A 23,619-nucleotide genomic window follows, 5' to 3' on the forward strand; every position below is an offset into this window, starting at 1 on the left:
TACATTCAAAAAAAAAAAACATAAAGATTAAACCGAACACATTCATCAGCTTGAAAATCATTGTTGTAGCTCATGTGACAAAATGGAACGTGGCTTCATAGGGCAATTGTCATTGCTTATGGACCCGAACCTGGGTGATCTATCCATGACTAGGATGAAGCTTGGGTGAAACTAAGTGGAGGTTCGACTGAGAGGTCCACTAGAGATCAAAAATTGTTGAAGAAAGAACAAGATGTTTCTTTTGTCTCTTCCAAGCGATTGGGAAATAAAGAAATTGTTAATATATTCAAGATAATTACCGTCTCAAGTCATCATATTTCATCAGATCCGGGATGTGATATGGTTCCGAATGATGAATTGGATATGGACAATTCCAATAAGATTTCATTCTTGAACAAAAATCCATTTTTTAATTTATTTCATCTATTCCATGACCGGAACAAGGGGGATACATGTTACACCTGTTGGAAATTTGAGTAGAAATTTCTTTGTCCCACATTGGCCATTCTCAAAAGATTTTATCACTTTATAAGGCTTTGTCCTTTATAGAAAATGATTGGAGTAATAGGTCTGAAGACTAAAATTGGGCTCACCCTTGGGGTTGGGCTTTGGGGTGTACTAATTAATTGGTAATTAATATATAATTAATATATATTTAATTGTCAAAAGATGGGCCTTGGGACTTGGGACTTGGGGCTCTTGGGCTCTAATAATTAAATTAATTAATTATTTTCGGAATTAATTAATTATTTTTAATTTCGAATTTAAATTAATTAATTATTTATTTTTTCCAATAGACTCATCTTTTCAGATGAAGTCTGAACTGTGAAAACGCAGAAACAAAAACACCCTTTTCAGCAGATGTCTCCCAACAGATGCATCCCTTCCTCATACCTGTTGCGAACAAGTATAATCACATTATATATACATCCATCTGCATGGCATTTAGAACACAGAAAAATCATAAATCTTCTCCTGCAATCATAAACATCCTTTCTGAGAGAACCACATTAATATTCGCCAGAAGTCAATTTTCCGATGCTGGAATTTCTGACTTAGATCGTTGAATCCTGGTGAAGCAGACGTCCGTAGAACTACAAGCACTGAGTAGGGACGAAATTTCTGTTTCAAGGACATTGCGGTACGCAAGCCTCGATTTTCAAGTTATTTGTTTTATATTTTTGTTTCTTGATACTCTGTTAATTTTTATATTTGCATTTATTGTTTATTAGCATATCTATATTTAAATCACAGATTGTTGACTTATATCCAACAACATCACGATTTTGAATTAGAAGAGAGATTTCAAGAAATGGCAAATCTATTCACTCCATCAATAACTGAGCCGAATCTAGTGTATTATAAGGGATTTACCCTTTCTATTGGATTGGATAAAAAACAATTATTGAATGAGGTATTCAACTCCAGGGTACGAGGGTACCCTCGAGTCTTCCCTTGTGTGATCAAACATATGCTTCCTTCCAAAGGGCTGCTCATTTTTCACTTTAAAACAAATTAGTAATACGGAGAGTGGACTCAACCCCTTATTGTTTAACAAAAAAAAATGTTACTAATATTACGGTTTAATAGGTTTAGCAAATCTATTACAACGTAAGTTTAATCACTAATTTATGATTTAGTAATATTTTTTCCGATGAATATGAGATCATATTTTGATTAGCCTGTTAGGTTGCCTAACTCAATTGCCCACCCTATTTTCATTGAGAAAAAAATAACGAACAAAAAGTAATAAAGCATTAAAATTAGGGAACTTTAACGAAAAGCACCCGTTACTGTTCACTTTAACGAAAAACCACATTTTTACACTAAAAAGTCAATCATGGTACTATTCACTTTACCCTTTATTTTGTCCTTATCATTAAAACTCAAAGTTTTCAAACCATTTTCATTAGTTTCCTTTAAAATTATAACAAAAATGAAAGAAATTCAGAGTAATAAACGCGGCAAAGGGCAGGATGGTAATTTGAACGAGGGATAGATCAGCAGCCACATAATGCCGCTTGGCATGTAATAACAAAAAGCCTTTTCCTTCCCAAATTCCAATTGCCCATATCATATCTGCTGCAGCAGCAGCGGAGCAAATTCGCAGCAAATTCTCAGAGCGAAGAAAGTTGCAGCAATGATATGACAAAGTTTTAATCTTTAGAGGGAAATTTGAATTCTGAGGTATTACTGTTTTGGAAGTTGAGAATAACGGTCACATTTCTTGCTTACCAGTGGCCGTAATTCAATGGCGGATACATCCCATGGGCCTGCCAGCTTCTGGACTCAGGCCAATGCTCTGCTCAGAAAGAACCTAACTTTCCAGGTCTCTCTCTCTCTCTCTCTCTCTCTCTCTCTTCTCATCTGGGAATCGTTTTAGTTTGATGTCTGAAAACTGAGGAAAATTGCAGAATAATTTAAAAATTCGAATGCAGAATTCTGGGTTTTCATTCTTTGCCTTTCCCCTTTTGTTTTCTTTTTCATATGAATCTTCCATTTTTGGCACGTATGTTGGAGATTCTCTTACTTTGTCCCACATATTTACTTTCTGGGTTCGTTTTAGTTTTGTAAATTATTGGTTAATTTGTGCCAGATTATTTATTTTTGTTATTGATAAGCTATTTTTCTTGTGTATGAGCAATGGTCAATTGGGTCGTTCTGGTTTTGTGAGTTCTACAAATAATGCTTTGTATAAAATCTGATGACAATTAAAAGCCTAAACTTTGAATGCCGATTCTCCGCTCTAAAACACTCAACCATGGAATCAAAGTTGAAGAAAATTGAGTAGATTTAAAAAACGAGTATTGTTCAACTTGGATTCAGACTGATACCATATATGTGTTCATTTATGCAGAAAAGAAATATCAAACAGAATATTCGGCTAGTTTCATTTCCAATTCTCCTGTGTCTATTGCTTGTTCTCATCCAATATTTGGTCAACAATGAACTGGATAAGCCCGAAAACAGGTGTGGTTGCAGTTGTGTTGATACAAATGGCGATGGCAAGTGTGAGAAAGTTTGTGGACTGGAATACTCAACTTTAACACAAGGGCCCAGTTGCCCGGTTCCCGATCCTCCACAATGGCCTCCATTGCTACAAGTGCCGGCTCCTGACTATCGCGCTGTTATGTCTGATGTTATTCCACATAAAGACTTGCCAAATGTGGCATGTAAGAGGTCAGGATCCTGTCCTGTAACTGTACTGTTCACGGGGACAAATCAATCTCTCGGAGAAGGTATTGTCCTCTGAATCTCTCACAGAAAGTGTGTTTTATCATGTCAATTTTTTTATTTTACTGACTTTTATGACTTAATTAGATCATTAATTGTTGTAATTGGACTGACTTTTCTTTTTTGCTCTAGTATAATAGTGCTGACCGTTTTCTTTGCGTTCTTGTAGTTTTGGCTGGGAGTATGTTCAGAAGTTCTTCTACTCTGAATTCATCTGATCTGGATTATTTAGCCCGTAGTGCTTTAGTAAGTTATCTTTTCTCTAAGCTGCTACTTTTGCCTTCTATATTGAAGTCCTATTTCCTTTTTTTCATCTCAAATATCATACATTACTTTGTCCTTGTAAAAATTTTCAACTTTGCTTATGAAGTCACTTCTTATGAAATGTTTCAGGGATCAGAATCGACGCCTGACTATTCCAACTTCCTTGATCCGGCTTTCATTTCGGGTCTTCCCCTATATAGTGTTCAGAGCCAATGCTCACAAAACTCTACATTTTCTGTTCCAATTAACATATTATCCATCAAGATCCAACAAGGTAAATCATCTATAATATATCTTAGGGAGCTTTAATTCTTTCTGGTGCACATCTGTGCTTCATTCATATGAGTGAACATTGATTGTTGAATTCACTTGAAAGTTTAATTTTTTGTTGCATGCCACCTTAAACCATTGTCTTTGATTTTTTTTCTTAAACCCAGAGGTTAGATGTGTTCAAGGTTTACATTTGTGGCGGGATAGTTCTTCTGAGATAAACAGTGAGCTGTATAAAGGTTACGAAAAGAGCAATTCAGAGAGGAAGATTAATGAAATACTTTCAGGTCATCGACTTTATATATCTGGATGTGTTGATTGATTTAATTAAAGAACAACACTGTTGGCACGAATCTGATGGGTTTTTTTTTTTTCCTTCAGCCTATGACTTCTCTAACTCAAACGGGAACAATTTTAATGTAAGCATATGGTACAATTCAACATTTAAGAATGACATGGGAAGAGGTGCTATTGCTTTGATGCGGCTTCCACGCTCAGTGAATCTGGTATGTACCTATAGCTTCTTTGCTTCTTGAGTTTTCTTCTCTGCTACAGATTACAATAGTGCTAACACTTGTATTCACAGGCATCCAATGCATACCTTCAGTTTGTACAAGGATTTGGTACTGAAATGCTGTTTGAGTTTGTGAAAGAAATGCCCAAGCCTGAAACCAAACTGAGGCTGGATTTTTCTTCTCTTCTTGGTACACTCTTCTTTACGTGGGTCATTCTACAGCTGTTCCCGGTAAGTACAAGAAGCTCCTTTCATCCGTATTAGGACTTTCTCAAATCTAACAGTCCTGTTTGTTGACATGGATTTTGCTTTACATCTTTTGATTTCAAATTCAATGTATTGTGGAAATGATATTTCTCTATACTCTGTTCTAATGTATTTGTAAATGCACCTCCTTTGCTCAAGCTTATCTTGATGCTATTTACAAATTTTGATGTATGAGTATACATACTTATAGTTTCCCTTTCTTACCCTTTTCTGATGTAGGTTGTTTTGACATCGCTGGTATACGAGAGGCAACATAAACTGAGAATCATGATGAAAATGCATGGGCTTGGTGATGGGCCTTATTGGATGATTTCTTATACTTATTTTCTTACGGTATCTTCAATCTACATGCTGTGCTTTGTTATATTTGGCTCGGGTATAGGTAATGATACAACTACTCAACAACTATCTCGGCATGGATTCACTTCGATTCCTTTAACGAAGTTGACTTCATTACAGGGTTAAAATTCTTCTCACTGAATGCCTACAGCATCCAATTTATATTTTACTTCATCTATATAAACCTGCAAATATCGCTGGCTTTTCTAGTAGCTGCAATGTTTTCAGACGTGAAGACTGCTACAGGTTTGATGTTGTTTATTTATATTCATATGGAAAGTAGTGGGTTATTCTCAACTTTGATCTAATAAGATGAGTTTATTGACATGCTTCTCATGTTTTTTGATCATAACAGTTATAGGTTACATATTTGTCTTTGGAACTGGGCTTTTAGGAGGCTTTCTTTTTCAATTTTTTGTTCAAGATACATCATTCCCTAGTAAGTGAAAAAAATTTATGAAAATATCTGTCGCCTTGTTTTGTTTGTTTCTGCAACTATTTCCTGTTGAAAACTTATATCATGCAACATATCTTGTACTTTTCAAAGCTCAGCTCCTTATAAGGTCATTTTGCGTTGTTGTAGGAGGTTGGATCATCGTTCTGGAACTATATCCTGGCTTCTCTTTATATCGTGGGTTATATGAGTTTGCACAATATTCATTTAACGGGAATTACATGGGGACTGATGGGATGCGGTGGGGAGATTTGAGTGATAGCAAGAATGGGATGACAGAGGTATTGATTATCATGGTTGTTGAGTGGTTTGTGGTGCTTCTTTTTGCATATTACGTAGATCAAGCTGTATCATCAGGAACTGGGAAAGGTACTTTATTTTGCTTCCAACGCTTTAGGAAGAAGAAACTGCCATCTCTTAGGATGCGTAGTTTGCAAAGGCAGGGATCTAAAGTTTCTATTGAGATGGAGAAACCTGATGTCTGTCAAGAGGTAACTTTTTCTTGCACTTAAACAATAAATCTTCATTGCTGGTATAGTATATGTGATGCAGTACAATGAATGGTACAAATTGTTCTAATAACTTTTCGGTTTATTTAGGTGGAAAGATAATATTTTGCCTTATTCTTATTGATGCTTATAAGTTGCACTGTTCATGCATGCCTGTCGTTTCTTTATATTTTTTTCATCTTACTAAGTTGAGGCTAGAGTTGTAAGCCTGGATAACGCTAACACCTTATGTCCAGAGGGAGAAGGTTGAAAAATTGCTACTGGATTCAGATACAACTCATTCAGTCATCTGCGACAACCTCAAGAAGGTTTATCCTGGAAGAGATGGAAACCCGGAAAAATTTGCAGTGAGAGGATTGTCTCTTGCGTTGTCTCGAGGGGAGTGCTTTGGTATGCTTGGCCCTAATGGTGCTGGGAAGACCTCTTTTATCAGTATGGTGAGTATACTCTTTTTAAACTTTAACTTACGTACACAAAAATTCCAGTGTCCATCAAAAAAGTGTTCAATGTTATGCTTTCTTTGTTCTTCGAAACTTAAAAAGTTATGTGTATCTATCTTTCTGCAGATGATTGGTCTCACAAAGTCAACATCTGGCACTGCATATGTTCAGGGTCTGGACATCCGGACTCAGATGGATGAAATATACACCAGCATGGGTGTTTGTCCACAGCATGAGTAAGATGGAACTTTTTCCTTATGCTTGTGGCAAAGTTTTCGTATAAAGATTTAAAACCTGATTAATTTCTTGTTTTTCCGGACATTTGTTAGCCTGTTATGGGAAACCCTGACAGGTAGGGAGCATGTGCTATTCTATGGAAGACTTAAGAACCTCAAAGGTTCTGTATTAACGCAAGTAAGTAGATATCTAGTTATATAGACATAGTCACCAAAATTATTATTAGTTTAATTGATTTGTCTCACTTGCCAATTTTGTTGCTGAAGGCAGTGGAAGAATCTTTGAAAAGTGTCAATCTATTTCACGGTGGGGTTGCAGACAAACAAGCTGGAAAGTATAGTGGAGGCATGAAGAGAAGGCTTAGCGTTGCAATTTCACTTATAGGGGATCCCAAAGTACGTCTTTGTGCTCTATCAAAGCTACTTTGGCTTGAAAGTTAGATCTGTTATCTCAAGATGCTGCTCTACTTATTGCATATTCTTTTACAAATTCCTTGTAGGTTGTTTACATGGATGAGCCCAGTACTGGACTTGATCCAGCTTCAAGAAACAACTTATGGACTGCTGTGAAGCGTGCAAAACAAGACCGGGCAATCATCCTAACCAGTACTCTCTCTCCCCCTTCCTCCCCTCCAGTTACTGTATTGCCAATTATAAAATCTATGATGGCTCAGTACTGTATGGAGTAGTGTTCAGTAACCCGCGTAATGACCGGTTTTGCTTCTGTGTTTACTCATAAATCTTATTTGCATATTCTTCAGCACATTCCATGGAAGAGGCGGAGGTTCTGTGTGATCGGTTAGGAATTTTTGTGGATGGTAGCTTGCAGTGCATAGGAAACCCGAAAGAGGTATCTTAACTTAGTGCCATAGCATCTGCATAAGATAGATATCGATTTCTAGACACTTTCTGCATAATATTCTTGTTACTATAATGGTGTACTCAGCTGAAAGCAAGATATGGAGGATCTTATGTGTTCACAATGACAACATCTTCGAATCACGAGCAAGAGGTGGAGAACTTGGTGCTGCGTCTCTCCCCAAGTGCTAACAGGATATACCATCTATCCGGAACCCAGAAGTTTGAGTTGCCAAAACACGAGGTCAGAATTACAGATGTGTTTGAAGCAGTTGAGAACGCAAAGAGCAGGTTCACAGTTTTCGCGTGGGGTCTAGCCGACACCACATTGGAGGATGTCTTCATCAAGGTTGCACTTGGGGCTCAAACCTCCAGTGAATTGACATGATTGTCATATTTTTACTCTGGAAATATTCATTTGGATCTCTTCTGTAGCTTCTGGTACATAAATAAGTAATGAGTTGATTAGTTTGTATCTGTTATACATCGATTCTTTCTCCTTTTGCAGAAGGAGAAAATATATCGTCGTTTCTTCCCTTGTTTTCAGGTAGAAAGCAACGAATTTCGTGTTCCGATTGTTAGTCATTGTTTTGTTCCCGAGCAAAGTTGGGCAGTTCACACTTTTGCAGTGACAAAAGTATGTCGAAATGTATGTCTGGATGGATTGCAGATTTATAAGAACAGAAAGTCTCTCTCCATATTAGCAACTTCTGTCTCCATTTTTTTTAATAAGTTTCTTGCATTCCTTTTGTTTTTGAATTTGGTTGCTTATTCGGGCTTTTAACATCATAATTATACTGATAATTAAGGAAAAAGAAAAAAAAAATCTCCACCATAAAACGGTTGAATTTGGTAAATATATAGGGAAAAAATTTTGAGATTAGATTATGCTATTAGTTTGGATAATTATAAGGATAAAGATGTGATTATATTTCGATTTGTAAGATCTATGGAGCAAATTTCAAAGCAAATTAGGCAAGTATCTTTGACTTTCCAATTTTGACTTCATTTAAAATTTAATATTTTGGAATTTTTTTTATTACTATGAATTACAAAACTTCCATATATAACATATTTGAAATTTATGTTGGGATGTAATTTATCTAATTTTAGATATTCATGTGTGATAAAAGATAATTAGATGTAAGCCCATTCACACTACTAATCATTAGATTCAATCCTTTATATTTTGTTTATCAATTGAGGTTTATTGACTTTTGTTCCACCTAAGCAACTCATTTTATGTGACGATGGATTAGCCTATTTTTAAGCTTGTAACGCTCTTTTTAATTATTTTTAAATGTCTTTTACACCCCTATGCTATTAATCGAACTTATAACAGTTTGAATCTTCAAATGGGATTCTAAATCTAGACGTCCGTTGTCTTCAGATTTGATGCTTATAGGTGAGAGAGTCGGCCGGTTCATATTAGTGGCACATGGTAAAAACTAACAATATTGAACCCACTTACGTAATGAGCGGATTACCGTTGGACTATACCTAATGACACGGTGAAAAATAAGACCGGATAATCCCCTTTAGATAAATTACATCCCAACATAAATTTCAAATATAGTATATTTGGTAGTTTCGTAATTCATATTAATCGAAATTCCAAAATTTGAAATCTCAACTAAAGTTAAATTTGGAATTACAAAGTCAAACATATTTACCTAATTTTCTTGGCAGTTTTATCTACATATATATGATCACATCCTTATCCTTCTAATTACCCAAACAATTAGCATAATCTAATCTCAATTTTCTTCTCTATATATTAGCCAAATTCAACCCCTTTCTTGGTGGAAATTTGTTTTTTTTCTTATTCGGTTTTGTAGAGTGTTTATTTTTCATCCTCAATGGCCAAGATATATTTGTTTTTGTGTTTTCTCTTGCTTCCGTTGGTTTTTGATCGCTCTGAGGCAAATGAAAACGTTGGAATTTATGAACTGAAGAAGGGAGATTTCTCCGTGAAGCTCACTAACTATGGTGCCACTGTGCTCTCCGTTATTCTCCCCGATAAGAACGGTTCGCGAAACCGTGACTTCAAACTGAATATTTTACAATTTTAAATGCGTTCGTTGTGTGATTTCTTTGGTTGTATTTCAGGAAAATTAGACGACATTGTTCTTGGATTCGAATCGCTTAACGAGTACGCGGTTAGTTCATGAATCCGTTGCATCTTCTTCGTGTTACGATGGGATTAAAATCGTTGCCATTGGATGTTAATGGAGTTCTTATAAATATTTGCAGAACGATTCAGTCTACTTTGGAGCCATTGTTGGACGTGTTGCAAACAGAATTGGAGGAGCTCAGTTTGAATTAAATGGCGTCCAATATAAGTTGGTTGCTAATGACGGGAATAACACTCTCCATGGTATACATGTTCACAAATTTTCTTTTGGAAATTTAATTGTCAAGTACATAATCGAGAATGTGAGTTAGGTCAGTTGGTCACGACAATGTGTCCACTACTTTGCGTCTGAGTTTGAATCCTTCTCGCCATAATTTAGAATAATTTCTTAATTTTTGACTCAATTTCCTTGTAATTTTATCTCAGGGGGCCTTAAGGGATTCAGTGATGTTGTGTGGATGGTAAAAAGTCACAAAGAAGATAGTCACATAACATTCACCTATGACAGCTTGGATGGTGAACAAGGTAAAATATAGATTGGACAAGGAGTAATACTTTCAGCATATGTAGCTAAGCTAGTTGGTCGAGGCAGTGTGCCGACGTTAGAATTCTCCTTTTCGTAGATCAAAGCAGTTTAGAATATCGCTTTGTCAAACAAAACGGTAACTACTAGTAACATTTTCTGCTAAAACTGCAGGATTTCCTGGTGATCTTTCTGTGTCGGTAACTTACATGATTATTGACACAAACAAACTCGCTATTAGAATGGAAGCCAAAGCTCATAACAAGGCCACTCCGGTGAACCTAGCACACCACACCTACTGGAATCTCCGCGGCCAAAACAGCGGTGACATCCTCTCGCACACGATCCAGCTTCTTGGGTCCAAGGTTACACCAGTTAATGACCAACTCATCCCCACTGGTGAAATTGCCCCTGTGAAAGGAACACCCTACGACTTCCTTGAGCCCCAAGAAATTGGTAGCAAGATTAGTGGGCTGCCGGATGGATATGACATCAACTATGTGCTTGACCCTTCGAGTCCCAATCATTTGAGGAAGGCAGCAGTGTTGCATGACAGCGTGTCAGGGCGAAAATTGGAACTATGGACCAACAAGCCAGGGCTGCAGTTCTATACAAGCAACATGTTGGACAATGTGCATGGGAAGGGCGGGTTTGTGTACAGAAAGCACGCCGCAGTGTGCTTGGAGACGCAGGGTTTCCCGGATGCTGTGAATCACCCGAATTTCCCTTCGCAGATCGTGAAACCCAGAGAGACCTACTTGCATGTGATGCTTTATAGATTTACAGCTGCTTAGCGAGCTAGCATGTGAGAAATCAAGTAGTTTAAGAGACGTCTTCACAAAAACTGGTCTTAAGTTAATAAATAAGCCCTGCAGAAAGTATGTTATGTTGTTAGACCGTTAATTTTATAATGTTTAATGACTCGGTTGAGTCGAAGATGTGAAATTTGGGTAGCATCCAACAAGGGGAAAGGTACCAACCATGCACCAAATTGTCTGGTACGAAAACTCAGCCAGAAAATTTGACACCAAACTTTCTCAACAACTTGTACTAAAAGAAAAGGATTAAGAAGGAGAACCAAGAAAAGAATATTACGTGTTGCAGCAGTGCAAAATTTTATACGCATCAAGAACGTAATCTGCCGTTTAATAATCTGATAAGAGTTTGATCACATTTTTGTACAAAGAATTTCTAAAAACTAGCTACAAATAATTTATCATGAGGATTGGCAGACATCTCAAACCGGCACAGCGGACAGAGGAGACTCATCTTCAGCCATTTCACTATGCAACTCTCGTGATACTCGTGCGAGCAAGGCATGCGAATCGCTTCAGAACCACACTGCATCTCTTCCAAACATATAACACATTGCTTCCCGCAGCCTTCGATTTTAACTCTCTCCAACTCCTCAATCGATGTACTTTTTGTCCGCACAAACTGCAACATATAATCACCAATTGTAAGATGCACTACCATCCGAATAGTCTTGCGGTTCATGTTCTCAGGATGACTGGCGATTTCACGAGCGCGAGTAGAAATCACCTGGATCATGGACGGCTGAACTTGGTAGGGAACCGATGCCTGCGAAAGCATGTTGGATATCACAGACCAGGATGTTATTCTCTCTGTTAGAATGTGGCATTGCTCCTTGAACTCGTGGAAGCTTGGAGGGTACCTTGAATATTGAACATACATATCGATCAAGAACTCGGGTTTTGTCGGGGAACTGTCATCGGCAAGTTCACTGTCTTCCTGCCATACTTCACAGCTGGTAAAGACTCCGTTGCTTGACATCTTTGAAGAATAACAACAAGAAGTAGAGAAAATTAAAGGGAATAAAGAAAGAAGATATTTAGAGAAGCTTGATGTGGGACTAGTTGATTTGCAAATGCCTGGAATTATTTATATTGTGTGTACTTTTTGGTAATTTGGTTCGGACTTGGCCTGCGAGGCCTTTTGGTATAAGGAAAGGAATGGCTTTGAAACAATGCTATTAGTATCGTTATGACTGTTATGTCCTTGTCATACTTGAATTTGGTTTAACTACTCAAATCTTGTTATACGAGAATTCAAGGAAGACTTGTTCCAACGCCCATTTCTTGCTAATAATGTCATGACAGAAGCACTCTCTCTCCTTTTTTTCTTCTTATTATTCATGATGGACACCTTTATCTATGTAATTTTGAGACACCAAAGAGGAACGGAGGCTCAACCTAGATTTGTCACAACTACCAACCACCTCGAATTAAACCCAAGACCCTCTTCCAGAGTTGTCGGAACTAAAAGAAAGAGAAAGGTGGCTCTTCAATTACCGGGATACATCTTCATTCAAGATTCATGATAGATCAAGGGACTGCATGAAACACTTCTGCTTGTAAGCGCTTATGTTAAAGGTGCGTTTATTTTAAACATGTAGAAAATTTTCACAAAAATTCAAAGAAACAAATAACAAGTGCTTCTCCAGAATTTACTTCTACATCTCAAAAGCGCTTTTAAGAACAGGAATGACTTTGAAGATAGGGCAAAACAGTGCTATTAGTATCGTTATGACTGTTATGTCCTTCTCACACTTCAATTTGCAGGAACTAGTCAAAGTTAGCATTAAATTTGGAATCAAAATATGCATTGTTAAGAATGCTTATGTAGGAATCACTTCTGTTAATAAGCGCTTACATTATAAACATATAGAAATTTTTATTAGAATTTCCTATAAAAAACACTTTTACGACTCAAAGGTGCTTTTAAATTTTTCTGCCAACCCTAGCATCTTTGATCAACTGATTGAGGTTTTAAGTTTGGATTTCATTCCTCAATATTGCTTATATTAAAAAAATGAAATTTGATAAGTCAATGGGGCTTACATGTTACAAATTTTCATGTGCATATTCTTAATAAACCTCAATTGAACTGCTCCCAGGATCCTCTTTTATTACTCCCTTCTCCTTCATCTCCCTTCTTATCTCTTTCACATTATCCCATTCATCCATGGCGGCATACAAATTTGATAGCAGTCCGTAGTCTCTGCTGTTTTTCGGCCCTATCTCACGTAACTGGCTCAAAATCCGTCTTGCTAAACTACCATCTCCTTGGCCTTGACATGCCCCGAGCAGCATTCGCCATATCATCGTATCTGGTTTATCCGGCATGGTCTGAACAAACTCAAATGCCTCACTCACCAATCCAGCTCTACATAGTAGATCAACCATGCAACCGCAGTGCTCCATCCGCGGTTTCATGTGGTAATCGTTTACCATTGAATTGAAACAATTCCGCGCCTCGTCCACCATTCCTGCGTGGCTGCAGGCAGACAATATGTTGAGGAATACAACCCCATCTGGTTTACACCCTTCTCTTTGCATCTGAGAGAACATAGCCAGCGCTTGCTTTCCATCGCTGTGCATCGCTAGTCCGTGTATGATGGTAGTCCAAGACATTAACGATTTCTGTTCCATGCCATCAAAAATTTCACAAGCTTTCTTGATGTTCCCGCATTTGGCATGCATGTCCATCAGTGCATTTAACATGGCAACGCTCCCTGTACTTCTAAACCCGTTTCTCTCGACATAACGGTCAATCCACTCGGCGATCTTGAAGCTTCGAAACTTCGAGGACATTGAAATAACTCCCAAAATGGTAATCTCATCTGGTTTTATTTTCTCAGACTCCATCTGTTCAAACAACCAGAATGCCTCCTTCAGATGATCGTTATCGCTATAACAGTTGATCATAGAAGTCCAAGAAACCACATTTTTCATAGGCATCGTTTGAAATATCCGACGAGCACTTGATAAAACCCCGCATCTTGAATACATACTAATCAAAGCATTGTAAACAAAAACATCATGATTATCGACAAGCTGTCCTCTAATCACATAGCCATGAACTTCCTTCCCTTTCCTTATCGCCTTCAAAAACGAGCAAGCGGAAAGCAAGCTAACGACACTCGACCCATTTAGTCTCAAACCTTCACGGGCCATGGCACTGGCAACTGCAAGTGCCATGTAAGGGAAATTGTGCTGAGAATATGCAGCAACAACCGAATTCCACATGACTAAATCTCTCTGAGGCGTTTCATCAAACACTTGCTGCATACATTCAAGCTCACCGAAAAAACCATACAAATTCACAAGGGAAGTTTGAATTATGATCTCGGAGCCAAAACCCAGTTTCAAAATCTGGTTATGTAACTGCTTCCCTTCAAGAACCAATGGCATCAGGCGGCAGGCCTTGATAGCAAACTGAAGGGTATAACTATCCACCTCCAGACCCTTCCCTCTGACATGGGAATAAACCAAAAGCGCTTCTTTTGGTTGATTCCCCGCCAAGTGACCTCTGATGATGGTGTTCCAGGTGTAGGAATCGAGACCCTTGACTCCGTCGGCGATCGAGCGGGCGGCGGAGTTTGTGGCGGGGAGGGGAATGGAGGCAAGAGATGCAACAAGTTTGCTTGCTACAGAAGGCTTGCGGACGAGGCCTGTGGTGACGATGCGTGCATGGATTTGATGGAGATGGTCTTTGTGTTTGCATTTTTGCAAGAGTGATGTTATTTCATCAAAAGGGTTGCAGTTTGATTTGATGATGGAGGGTTTGGGAGACATATGGATAAATGTGGGGCATTCAAAAATATTGGGGAACCCTTTTAAATAGTTGAGTTTCAAGTTGGTTGGGTTTCAGAAAGTAGCATGCAAAGGGTTTTTGGTACCATTTATTGTCTATTCAGTATCTAATGTCCATCGAACCTGAGATTTGTCACTTATGACTAGACAATATTATTAGTGATCGATTCAATTATGTTTTTTATATTAGACGTTTGTAACGGTTTCGTTTGTGGATTTACCATATTAAAAAACTGGGTTAACTACATTTTGCACTCTCAAGGTTTGAGGTGATTTTTAAACTAGGTCTTGAGGTTTCAATTTTCTCACATTCTCACGTAAGGTTGTGAAACAGTATCAACTTATACCTTTTGGATATTTGTACGTCAAAATATCTATTAAGTTGATGAGTTTATTTGTCAGTGTGGTGAAAATGTAGTTTACATGTCATCGCAATTACGAATTTCATGCTCACCATGTCATCAAATCTAATGAAGCATGACCCATTTTGAAATGACACAAAACATGGAGGGTGTAAAATGTAGGTAGCCTTTTCAGGTTAAAATCTTGTTTATGTACCAGATTCTCATAAACAAGGATGTTTGTATGCCCAAGGAGGTCTAGCATACAAGAAAACAAATTATAAGTTTATCAAATCTTTGTTGGGAAAGCTCACTCACTATAAAACCAGAATTTGCACCATTTGACACAATTACAAACACATAACACATATCCAAAGTCTACAACAAAACAGTACATGAAATTCGAGTTCAATGAGCGGAGTGGGTAGCGGCGGTTGTCTTCTTGAAATCAATCTTGTCAACCTTAACCTCTCCATCGATGAGTTCGTAGACATAAACAACCACACGAAGACCATCAATGTCCATGAGGACAAAGCTCGGGTTGACATCATAGGTGATGCTACTATAAGCGCCGCTGGCAGACCCTGGGTTTATAACGACGCCTCCTTCATGTTTGTACGCTGTGAACTGATGGGTGTGGCCTGTCACAAGGATGTCTACATCCAACTGCCTCTGAAGCATGGCTAGTGAGTCTAGGTCTCCCCATGGAATAACCTACAGAACATCAAATCAAGTTACAACTTCATTATCGTTGGGTGAAATATGAAGATATACAAGGAAAGGAAAAATTGACACAGCTTTCTCTGATGACTTTCAAATTTAAAAAGAATGCGATATGCCAAATGTAAACACCATTGCAGTACTGTATATAATTGCCTCATTCCAAATAACCGCATGAAATACTTATATTCATCACAAGGGCACCAACTGTTTTGGCTACAAAAGGAAAAAGATATGGTAGTTGTACACCTATTTCTCTTCAAAAGAGGTACCAACTCAAAATCTCTCAGGAGCTGAAGTTACATTTTTCTACTCTTGATGGAACTTCTCTAGGTGGAATAAACAGATAAACTAATGCAATTTATTATATCTCTTCGAAATGATCACAGAACACCTTTCAAGTATTACGTATTCTTATTTTTTCCTACTGCAAGAAAGAGTGATATGTTTCATGCTGAAGGCATTGTGAAACATAAATGGGCATATGATGAAGTGACATCGTAAGCTTATATTGTAACAGGAAACGTGTCCTGAGTTTAAGGGACAGGTAAATCAGCATAAGTATTTGATCCAACAACCGGAAAAGACTTGGTGTAGAAGTAATATTAAAAATAACAGTTCATGGAGAAGTAATGTATCATCCGCTTGGTGACAGGTCAAATGCAATGTCTTGAGATATTAAACATACTTGGTTTAATATAGATAAATTAAGTGAAGAGATAAAGGGGAAGCATACCTGGTGGCCATGACACAGCCCTAGCTTGAACTGACCAATGGTTAGTGTTTTGGTCTCTGGGTATTTTGTCTCTTCATCATACTCACCTCGAGTAATATGCAAGTCAGGACAAAGTGTCTTCAAGTAGTCATGAACTTCCTGAAATTTAGTAGCAAATTCTGAGAAGTGGCATAATGTACGACCAAAATAAATGTGACCTTAAGAAATTTAATAATGTACAACCAAAATAGTAGTAGTGCTGCAGAAACTAAAAGTAGATTATTAGCCGTTGCATGAGCCATAACATACTTGGAGACCAAGCAGATACGATGACAAACATATGACATGTTAGAAATAATTGGCAAAGTAATAGATGTTAGAGTAAATGTACAAATCAATGAAATGAAAGTTCTATCCAGAAATCTAGCAATAGCAACAGGGTACACGCAGACATTACCCAATGAAGCAGTCGGTAACAAGAAATTCTTCGCGTTCAAAATAAATATACACATGGGTGGATGCACACTATTTCCTAGTCAGTCGTATCCGATTGACATTGTTTTCTGGTAATCACTCTCAATCCAAGTCTATACAGCAACATGCGCAAAAGTCCGACAATAACCCACATTCAGAATGCCTTTCCTATATGCAAGATATTACTTTCTGGGCAACCAAACAAGAGAAAACACAGCAAAAATAACCCCAAGATCACTTCGAAATGGGAATTAATCAAGACCCAATAGCCAAAATTGAAGAGAATCAATGAGGGATTCATAGAATCCCAGAAAGAAACATACTTTGATACAAAGATTTCCAGTGCAAATGATGTGCTGGATCTTGCCAGGAACAAGCATGGACTTGAACTTTGCAGGCAGATCAGGTGCCCTGTGGGGTATGTGCAAATCCCCCAAGGCCAACACCAACACCATCCTCACTCACTCTCGCCACTAATCAAAACCCACTTCACAAAATCTGCAGAAAACCCCCAAAAATTAAATATAAAATAAAAAACAAAAGGATTTGCATATGAAATCACGAATATTCTTCTTCAGATGAGCTAATTAATCAGTGATTAGCACAAACTAAATACAATTAGATAATTGGGAATAAATTAAATGGGATTTAAGAGAATTGGGATCGTACCTGAGGAATTTTGGTTGATCTTGCAGAAAGCTTATGGCATGGAAATTGTAAAACCTCCTTCGTTGGTGACGTGCTCTCAAATTCTTCTTCTTCCTTTTTTGTCTTTTTCTTGGGTTACTGCCTTTTTTGTCAACGGACGTTCAAAAGGCCACGACGTTGTTTCCAGCCATAGAGCGGGATGCCAGTTGGGCCTAAGATTTGAGCTTTCATCACAAAACCGAAACTCAAGTGCCCAACCCAATGAGCATAGAAATGGCAAAGAAGCCCAACAATACAAGCCCGAGGCCCAAGGCTCCTTGCTTATTTGAAATAAATAATGTTTTTGTTGCAAATTATATATTAGTTAAAGTGTAAATATTAGTTTATTGTCCAACATTGGTGAAGTACATATGTAATACTAATTGTAACTCCTATATATACTCAATTTTAGAGATTAATGAATATATAAGAAATTCTCAAATATTGTTATATATATTTTTGGTATTTACCATGTTTAGTTTGATATGGCATCAGAGCAGTTTGCTCTTGGTGATCTGTGTTCTTTAATTTTGTGCCCACCTTTGTCGTGATTTCCTTCATTGAAAAAAAAAAGAAAAAGTAAATAGCGTCGCTTTGCTGCATGGCGTGAACAGTGGTATGCATTGTGAACAGTGATCCTCTACAGTGCTGTAACAGTGATTGCTACGGTACCATGAATAGTCTACTGCTACAGTGCCATGAACAGTGATTTGCTACGGTGTTCTAGTAAATTGTTTTCATTTCGCTGCGTATCTTTTGTGCATTTATTGTTCGTGATTTAGTTCAATGGCTCAATATAATCATAGTGTTGTTATGCATCTTGGTGGAACAAATAAATGGATAATTGATACTGGGGCCACTGATCATGTGACTGGTGACCCTAGAGTGTTTGATGAGTTATGTGACTATGTTCGTGATCCATATATTACTAGTGCAAATGAAGCACCTTCCCCTATGAAAGGTGAAGAGTGAAGGCACTATCTCTCTTACTCCGACCTTATCATTGGTCCGTGCTTTACTTGTTTCTGATGTTAAGTGCAATTTTTTGTTGGTAGGAAAACTTCTTGATACCTTATATTGTTCTGCTCACTTCTACCCTACTTATTGTTATTTTCAAGACATTCAAATTCAAAAGATAATTGATCGTGGTAAAAGAATAGGGGGTTTGTACATCTTGACTATGGAGGATACTGTTGTTTCCGGTTCAAATAATCATCAAGTTTTAAGTGCTAGAGTGGATGACAGACATCAAATTTGGTTGTGGTATCGACGATTGGGACATCCATCATTCAGTTATATGAAGCATCTATTTCTTTCTTTGTTTCGCACTTGTAGTGATTCAGAGTTCAATTATGAAACATGTGTCATGGCTAAGAGTCATCGTGCGCCTTTTTTCCTGTAAGTGATTCTAAAGCTATTTTGCCATTTGATTTGATACATTCTGATGTGTGGGGTCTGGCGAAAGTTACTTCTAATGGATTCCGTTGGTTTGTTACTTTTATTGATGATGTGCATGTCTACTTTCACCAGCGGAGTAAACTTGAATCATGTGCTCTCTGATGTGTCTTTATTGGGTATGCTAACAATAAAAAAGGCTATAAGTGTTATCATCCTCCGACTCAAAAAACTTATATTACCTACCATGGGTGTCACATTCCACGAGGAATTTGTGAAGCTCTCTTCCGACTCTCCACTTCAAGGGGAGAAATGAGTGAAGTGCAGATTCGAAGATATGGTATGGATGATGTGTTACAGGTAGAGTTGGGAACATAACCTATTATGTTGCGTGATATTGATCAGTCGGCTACAGATAGTGATCGGTCACCTGTCATTCCCGGAACTATTTCTACTGACGATAGATCAGATGTGCTCAGTGAGTTGCCTATTAATATGTCTGACAAATTACCTTTTGATGATCAGTTGCCTGCTCCTGGTATGTCTAACGAGTTGCGTGATAATGGTTCATCTAATGATGATTCTTCTAACAATTTGGTACAAGATGGTGGCATACATGAGGTAAATTCTAACGATTCTTCTACTTATCAGTTGCCTTCACGAGCTAATCGTGGAAAACCTAAAGTACAATATGAGCCTAATATGCATGCCACATTAATAATATATTTTTTATTTAATAATTAATAATATATTTTTTATTTAATAATATATTTAATTTATATTTAATAATATATTTAATTTATATTTAATAATATATTTAATTTATTAAAATAGCAAATTTAAAGCCAAATATCTTATCAATAATTATGTGTCTACTCATCGTTTGTCCAAACCTTATGCATCTTACATATGTCAGCTATCTAGTGTATCAATTCCAACAAAATTGCAAGATGCTTTGTCCAACCCTAAGTGGGTTAAATGCCATGAAAGTTGAGATGGAAGCTTTGGAAAAGAATTCTACTTAGGATTTGGTTCTTTTACCAAACGGGAAGAAAGCTGTTGGATGTAGATGAGTATTCACTATTAAGCACAAATCAGATGGTTTTATTGACCGGTATAAAACTAGATTAGTTGCTAAGGGTTATACTTAAACCTATGGGGTGGACTATCATGAGACTTTTGCTCATGTTGCCAAACTTAATATTGTGCGTGTTCTTCTGTCCTTAGCAGCAAACTAGGATTGGCCTCTGTTGCAGTTTGATGTTAAGAATGATTTCCTTCATGGTGATCTTAAGGAGGAAGTTTATGGATCTCCCACCTATCGGAACATCTCATGGAAAATGTGTTGTATGCAGGTTACGAAATACTTTGTATGGTTTAAAACAATCTTCTAGAGCGTGGTTTAGGAGGTTTACAAGTTCAATGAAGAAGTTTGGGTATATTCAGAGTCATTCAGATCATATTTTGTTTCTAAAGCGAAAAAATGGTAAGCTAACTGCATTGATTATTTATGTTGATGATATGATAGTGACTGGTGATGATCAAAAAGAGATACAACGTCTTCAAAAGTACCTAGCTACTGAATTTAAGATGAAAGAATTGGGTGAATTGAAGTATTTTCTTGGAATCGAGGTTGCACGATCCAAACATGGTATTTTTCTGTCTTAACGAAAGTATGTTCTTGATTTGTTAGTTGAAACAGGTATGTTAGATTGCAAACCTGTTGACACTTCGATTGAGCAGAATCATCGTCTGAGCTTATTTCTAGATCAAGTTCCTACTCATAAGGAACGATATTAGAGGCTTGTGGGGGGATTAATTTATTTGTCTCACACTCGCCCTGACATTGCTTATGCAGTTAGTGTGGTAAGTCAGTTTATGCACTCACCTAGTGAAGCTCATATGGATGCAGTAACTCGTATTTTGAGGTACTTGAAAATGACTTCTGGCAGAGGCTTGGTTTTCTCCAAGAATGGTTATTTGAATGTCGAAGGGTATACAGATGCAGATTGGGCAAGTTTTATCACTGATCGGTGATCTACATCTAGATACTTTACGTTTGTGAGTGGTAATTTAGTTACTTGGAGAAGCAAGAAACAAAAAGTGGTGGCTAGGTTAAGTGCAGAAGTTGAGTTTCGTGGTATGTCTCATGGTGTACGTGAGTTGTTGTGGTTGAAAAAATTGTTGAGAGATCTTGGGTTTAAACCCAAGGGTGCTATGAAACTTCATTGTGATAACAAGGTTGCTATTGAGATTGCTCATAATCCAGTGCAACATGATCGAACAAAACATGTGGAGATTGATCGACATTTCATCAAGGAAAAGTTGGATGCTGGAATTATCATGTTTCCGTTTGTGGGATCTGAAGATCAACTTGCTGATGTTCTTATTAAGGCTGTGTCTAATAGTGTATTTTCCAACTCGCTTGACAAGTTGGGCATGCGTGACATATTTGCATCAACTTGAGGGAGAGTGTTGCAAGTTATATATTTGTTAAAGTGTAAATAGTAGTTTATTGTTCTACATTGGTGAAGTACATATGTAATACCAATTGTAACTCCTATAAATACTCCACTTTGGAGATTAATGAATATATAAGAAATTCTCAAATATTGTCATATATATTTTTGGTATTTACCATGTTTAGTTTGATAGTTATTTTCATATACAACGGCAAATGGGATGATGTTTTTGAGCTATAAAACTGCTGAATCATAATTAGGTATCAAATTCACTATCTGTGTAAGTTCAAACTTCAGACTTTTTATTGATCGAAAAAAGAACTTGAGACCTCGAGGTTGTTTGAGCCAGGGTGTAATTTGGACGGACCAAGTTAATGGTATGACAAACTTGTCTTTGTTTGAGCCAACCAAAGCAGAAGAAACATAGACTACCCTAAACCATAAAAAGGGGTGTGATATCCACACAACCTTTTTTACTTCTCTCACACCCTTTTAATTTTCAGCCGTCGGATCAGATGAATTGAAGAAGATCAAATGACAGAAATTAACAAGGGTGTGGGAGAAGTAAAAAGGGTGTGTGGATAGCACACCCCCATAAAAATAGTGACCAATAAATCAATAAGTTTTGGTCAAACGGTATGAAATCAATTATGAATATATTAATGGAGTTTGTGTGGCCTCACTTTTTTGAAATTTGGCTTTGTGTGATCCTCGTTATCGAATCATTCACCAGTGATCTATTGTGGCAGATTCGAACTAATGTGGCTCTTGTGTGTTGGTTGTGGTGACCGTGTAAGGGATTTATAACTATTGTTTGACATGTTTTGTTCTCTCCGGATCAAAGATTTGGTCACTGCAAAACATGCACCCAGTTGGCACCCTTCTTGTAACCATATTGTATTTGTGTTTTCTATTAATGAATTATTGTTATCGCTTCGGTTAAAAAAATGTATTTCAATATAATTAAAAGTATATTACACAAATAAGTTTACTAACGTTTCCTTATTGATTCTTACACAGAGCAAAAGTTATAATTGTGTTCTATGTTATAGGTCAAGAAAGAGCTGCCCATACCCTTGTACGAATTTGACTAAAACCGAAAAGGGATTCCATATCTACGACCCTTTATATAAACCTAGCGTAGCCCGTCGACGTAGAATATTTACTTTCTAAGCGTTTAGAGTTTAGCCGCAACTTCTACATATAAATGACGATGACGATGACGATGAAGATGACAATGACGAATAATAATTGTATAGAGTTTGTGACGGTTGTAAATGACAACTTTCAACCCTTGATCGGAATTAAAAAGAAAAACTTCGCATTCATGGTTTCATCTCATGCAAGAAAAGCATATACATGTATAATCTTTCAACCAACACATATGATAGATAGCTCGTTTGGAAGTGGTTTTAAAATGATTGAAAGCGTTTTTTAGAAAAAAATATTTTTGGTTCTAATAACGCTTGAGTTCTTACTAAGAATTGGTTCAAAAAACGCCTTAAGTAATTTTAAAAACACTTCCAAGCAAGCTCAGAATGATTAGAATCATACTATAAGATCATATTTCAGAGCACATCATGCATGAGAATTGCGTGGTGATGGATATATATCATAGTTAATGTAACATGTAGGGTTTAGCGTTCAAATTGCACAATCACCACGGTTCATGCATCCTTACTAATTTTAGCCTCTCCAAGTACGAAAGGAAAACCAAGCTATCATACATACGTGAAACACCTGAGCCAAAGCTCATGTGTAACAACTGGCCATATGCAAACTAATATTCCACCATGTTGTACAATGAATATTTAGTACGTTGTGACTTATTTGGGACTTAACCTGAGTCACCGGCGTGATTAACGAACCATCAACATCTATATTAATAAAGTATATTTACAAGCTATCGTACTACAACAACCAGCCAATGTTTGATTAATTTCTTTTATCATCGTGGTACTGTCACATAGTATTGTTGTTTCATTTATATTCTAAAGTCACGTAATATTATTGTTTCGTTTATATTTTTAAGTATGTATATTTCTTCATAACTGAAAACACACTCTATGTCCATCAATTATCATATCATTACTTATATTATAACACATAAATTAATAATATTAGTAACCACTTTAGAGAGATTATTAACTTGTAGATGAGTGAGTAA

General features: G+C 37.1%; 5 protein-coding genes across 6 annotated transcripts; 2 read left to right on the forward strand and 3 right to left on the reverse strand.

Moving 5' to 3' along the window:
* The first annotated feature begins 2,054 nt into the window (after positions 1 to 2,054).
* Positions 2,055 to 8,092, forward strand: LOC126599846 (ABC transporter A family member 7-like). 2 transcript variants are annotated; one of them, XM_050266296.1, is made up of 19 exons: positions 2,055 to 2,329; positions 2,858 to 3,239; positions 3,404 to 3,480; positions 3,628 to 3,772; positions 3,936 to 4,055; positions 4,150 to 4,274; positions 4,355 to 4,513; positions 4,769 to 4,931; positions 5,009 to 5,134; positions 5,244 to 5,327; positions 5,472 to 5,623; positions 5,700 to 5,833; positions 6,090 to 6,288; positions 6,418 to 6,527; positions 6,621 to 6,705; positions 6,795 to 6,923; positions 7,028 to 7,133; positions 7,289 to 7,377; positions 7,474 to 8,092. In XM_050266296.1, exons 1-19 carry the CDS (start codon positions 2,252 to 2,254, stop codon positions 7,771 to 7,773), a joined length of 2,763 nt encoding a protein of 920 aa, XP_050122253.1. In that variant the 5' UTR covers positions 2,055 to 2,251; the 3' UTR covers positions 7,774 to 8,092. The 2 variants fall into 2 exon arrangements, with proteins under 2 accessions (XP_050122253.1, XP_050122252.1); XM_050266295.1 differs by having other exon boundaries at positions 5,472 to 5,833; positions 6,088 to 6,288.
* A 1,023-nt stretch (positions 8,093 to 9,115) lies between these two features.
* Positions 9,116 to 11,015, forward strand: LOC126599855 (uncharacterized). The gene is made up of 5 exons (XM_050266309.1): positions 9,116 to 9,413; positions 9,495 to 9,544; positions 9,639 to 9,762; positions 9,946 to 10,044; positions 10,217 to 11,015. The coding sequence occupies exons 1-5, from the start codon at positions 9,245 to 9,247 to the stop codon at positions 10,834 to 10,836; spliced, it is 1,062 nt and encodes a 353-aa protein (XP_050122266.1). The 5' UTR covers positions 9,116 to 9,244; the 3' UTR covers positions 10,837 to 11,015.
* Positions 11,016 to 11,141: 126 nt separating this feature from the next.
* On the reverse strand, positions 11,142 to 12,022 carry LOC126599858 (uncharacterized). Its single transcript, XM_050266312.1, has one exon. The coding sequence runs from the start codon at positions 11,834 to 11,836 to the stop codon at positions 11,234 to 11,236; it is 603 nt and encodes a 200-aa protein (XP_050122269.1). The 5' UTR covers positions 11,837 to 12,022; the 3' UTR covers positions 11,142 to 11,233.
* Positions 12,023 to 12,930: 908 nt separating this feature from the next.
* Positions 12,931 to 14,640, reverse strand: LOC126599153 (pentatricopeptide repeat-containing protein At1g08070, chloroplastic-like). Its single transcript, XM_050265492.1, has one exon. It carries the CDS (start codon positions 14,638 to 14,640, stop codon positions 12,931 to 12,933), a length of 1,710 nt encoding a protein of 569 aa, XP_050121449.1.
* A 655-nt stretch (positions 14,641 to 15,295) lies between these two features.
* LOC126599859 (vacuolar protein sorting-associated protein 29) lies at positions 15,296 to 17,705 on the reverse strand. Its single transcript, XM_050266313.1, has 4 exons — positions 17,578 to 17,705; positions 17,232 to 17,406; positions 16,456 to 16,593; positions 15,296 to 15,713 (listed from the first exon to the last, which is right to left on the reverse strand). The coding sequence occupies exons 2-4, from the start codon at positions 17,361 to 17,363 to the stop codon at positions 15,408 to 15,410; spliced, it is 576 nt and encodes a 191-aa protein (XP_050122270.1). The 5' UTR covers positions 17,364 to 17,406; positions 17,578 to 17,705; the 3' UTR covers positions 15,296 to 15,407.
* Positions 17,706 to 23,619: the final 5,914 nt, after the last annotated feature.

This window comes from Malus sylvestris, chromosome 14, assembly GCF_916048215.2.
Source record: "Malus sylvestris chromosome 14, drMalSylv7.2, whole genome shotgun sequence".
Classification (NCBI taxonomy): domain Eukaryota; kingdom Viridiplantae; phylum Streptophyta; class Magnoliopsida; order Rosales; family Rosaceae; genus Malus; species Malus sylvestris.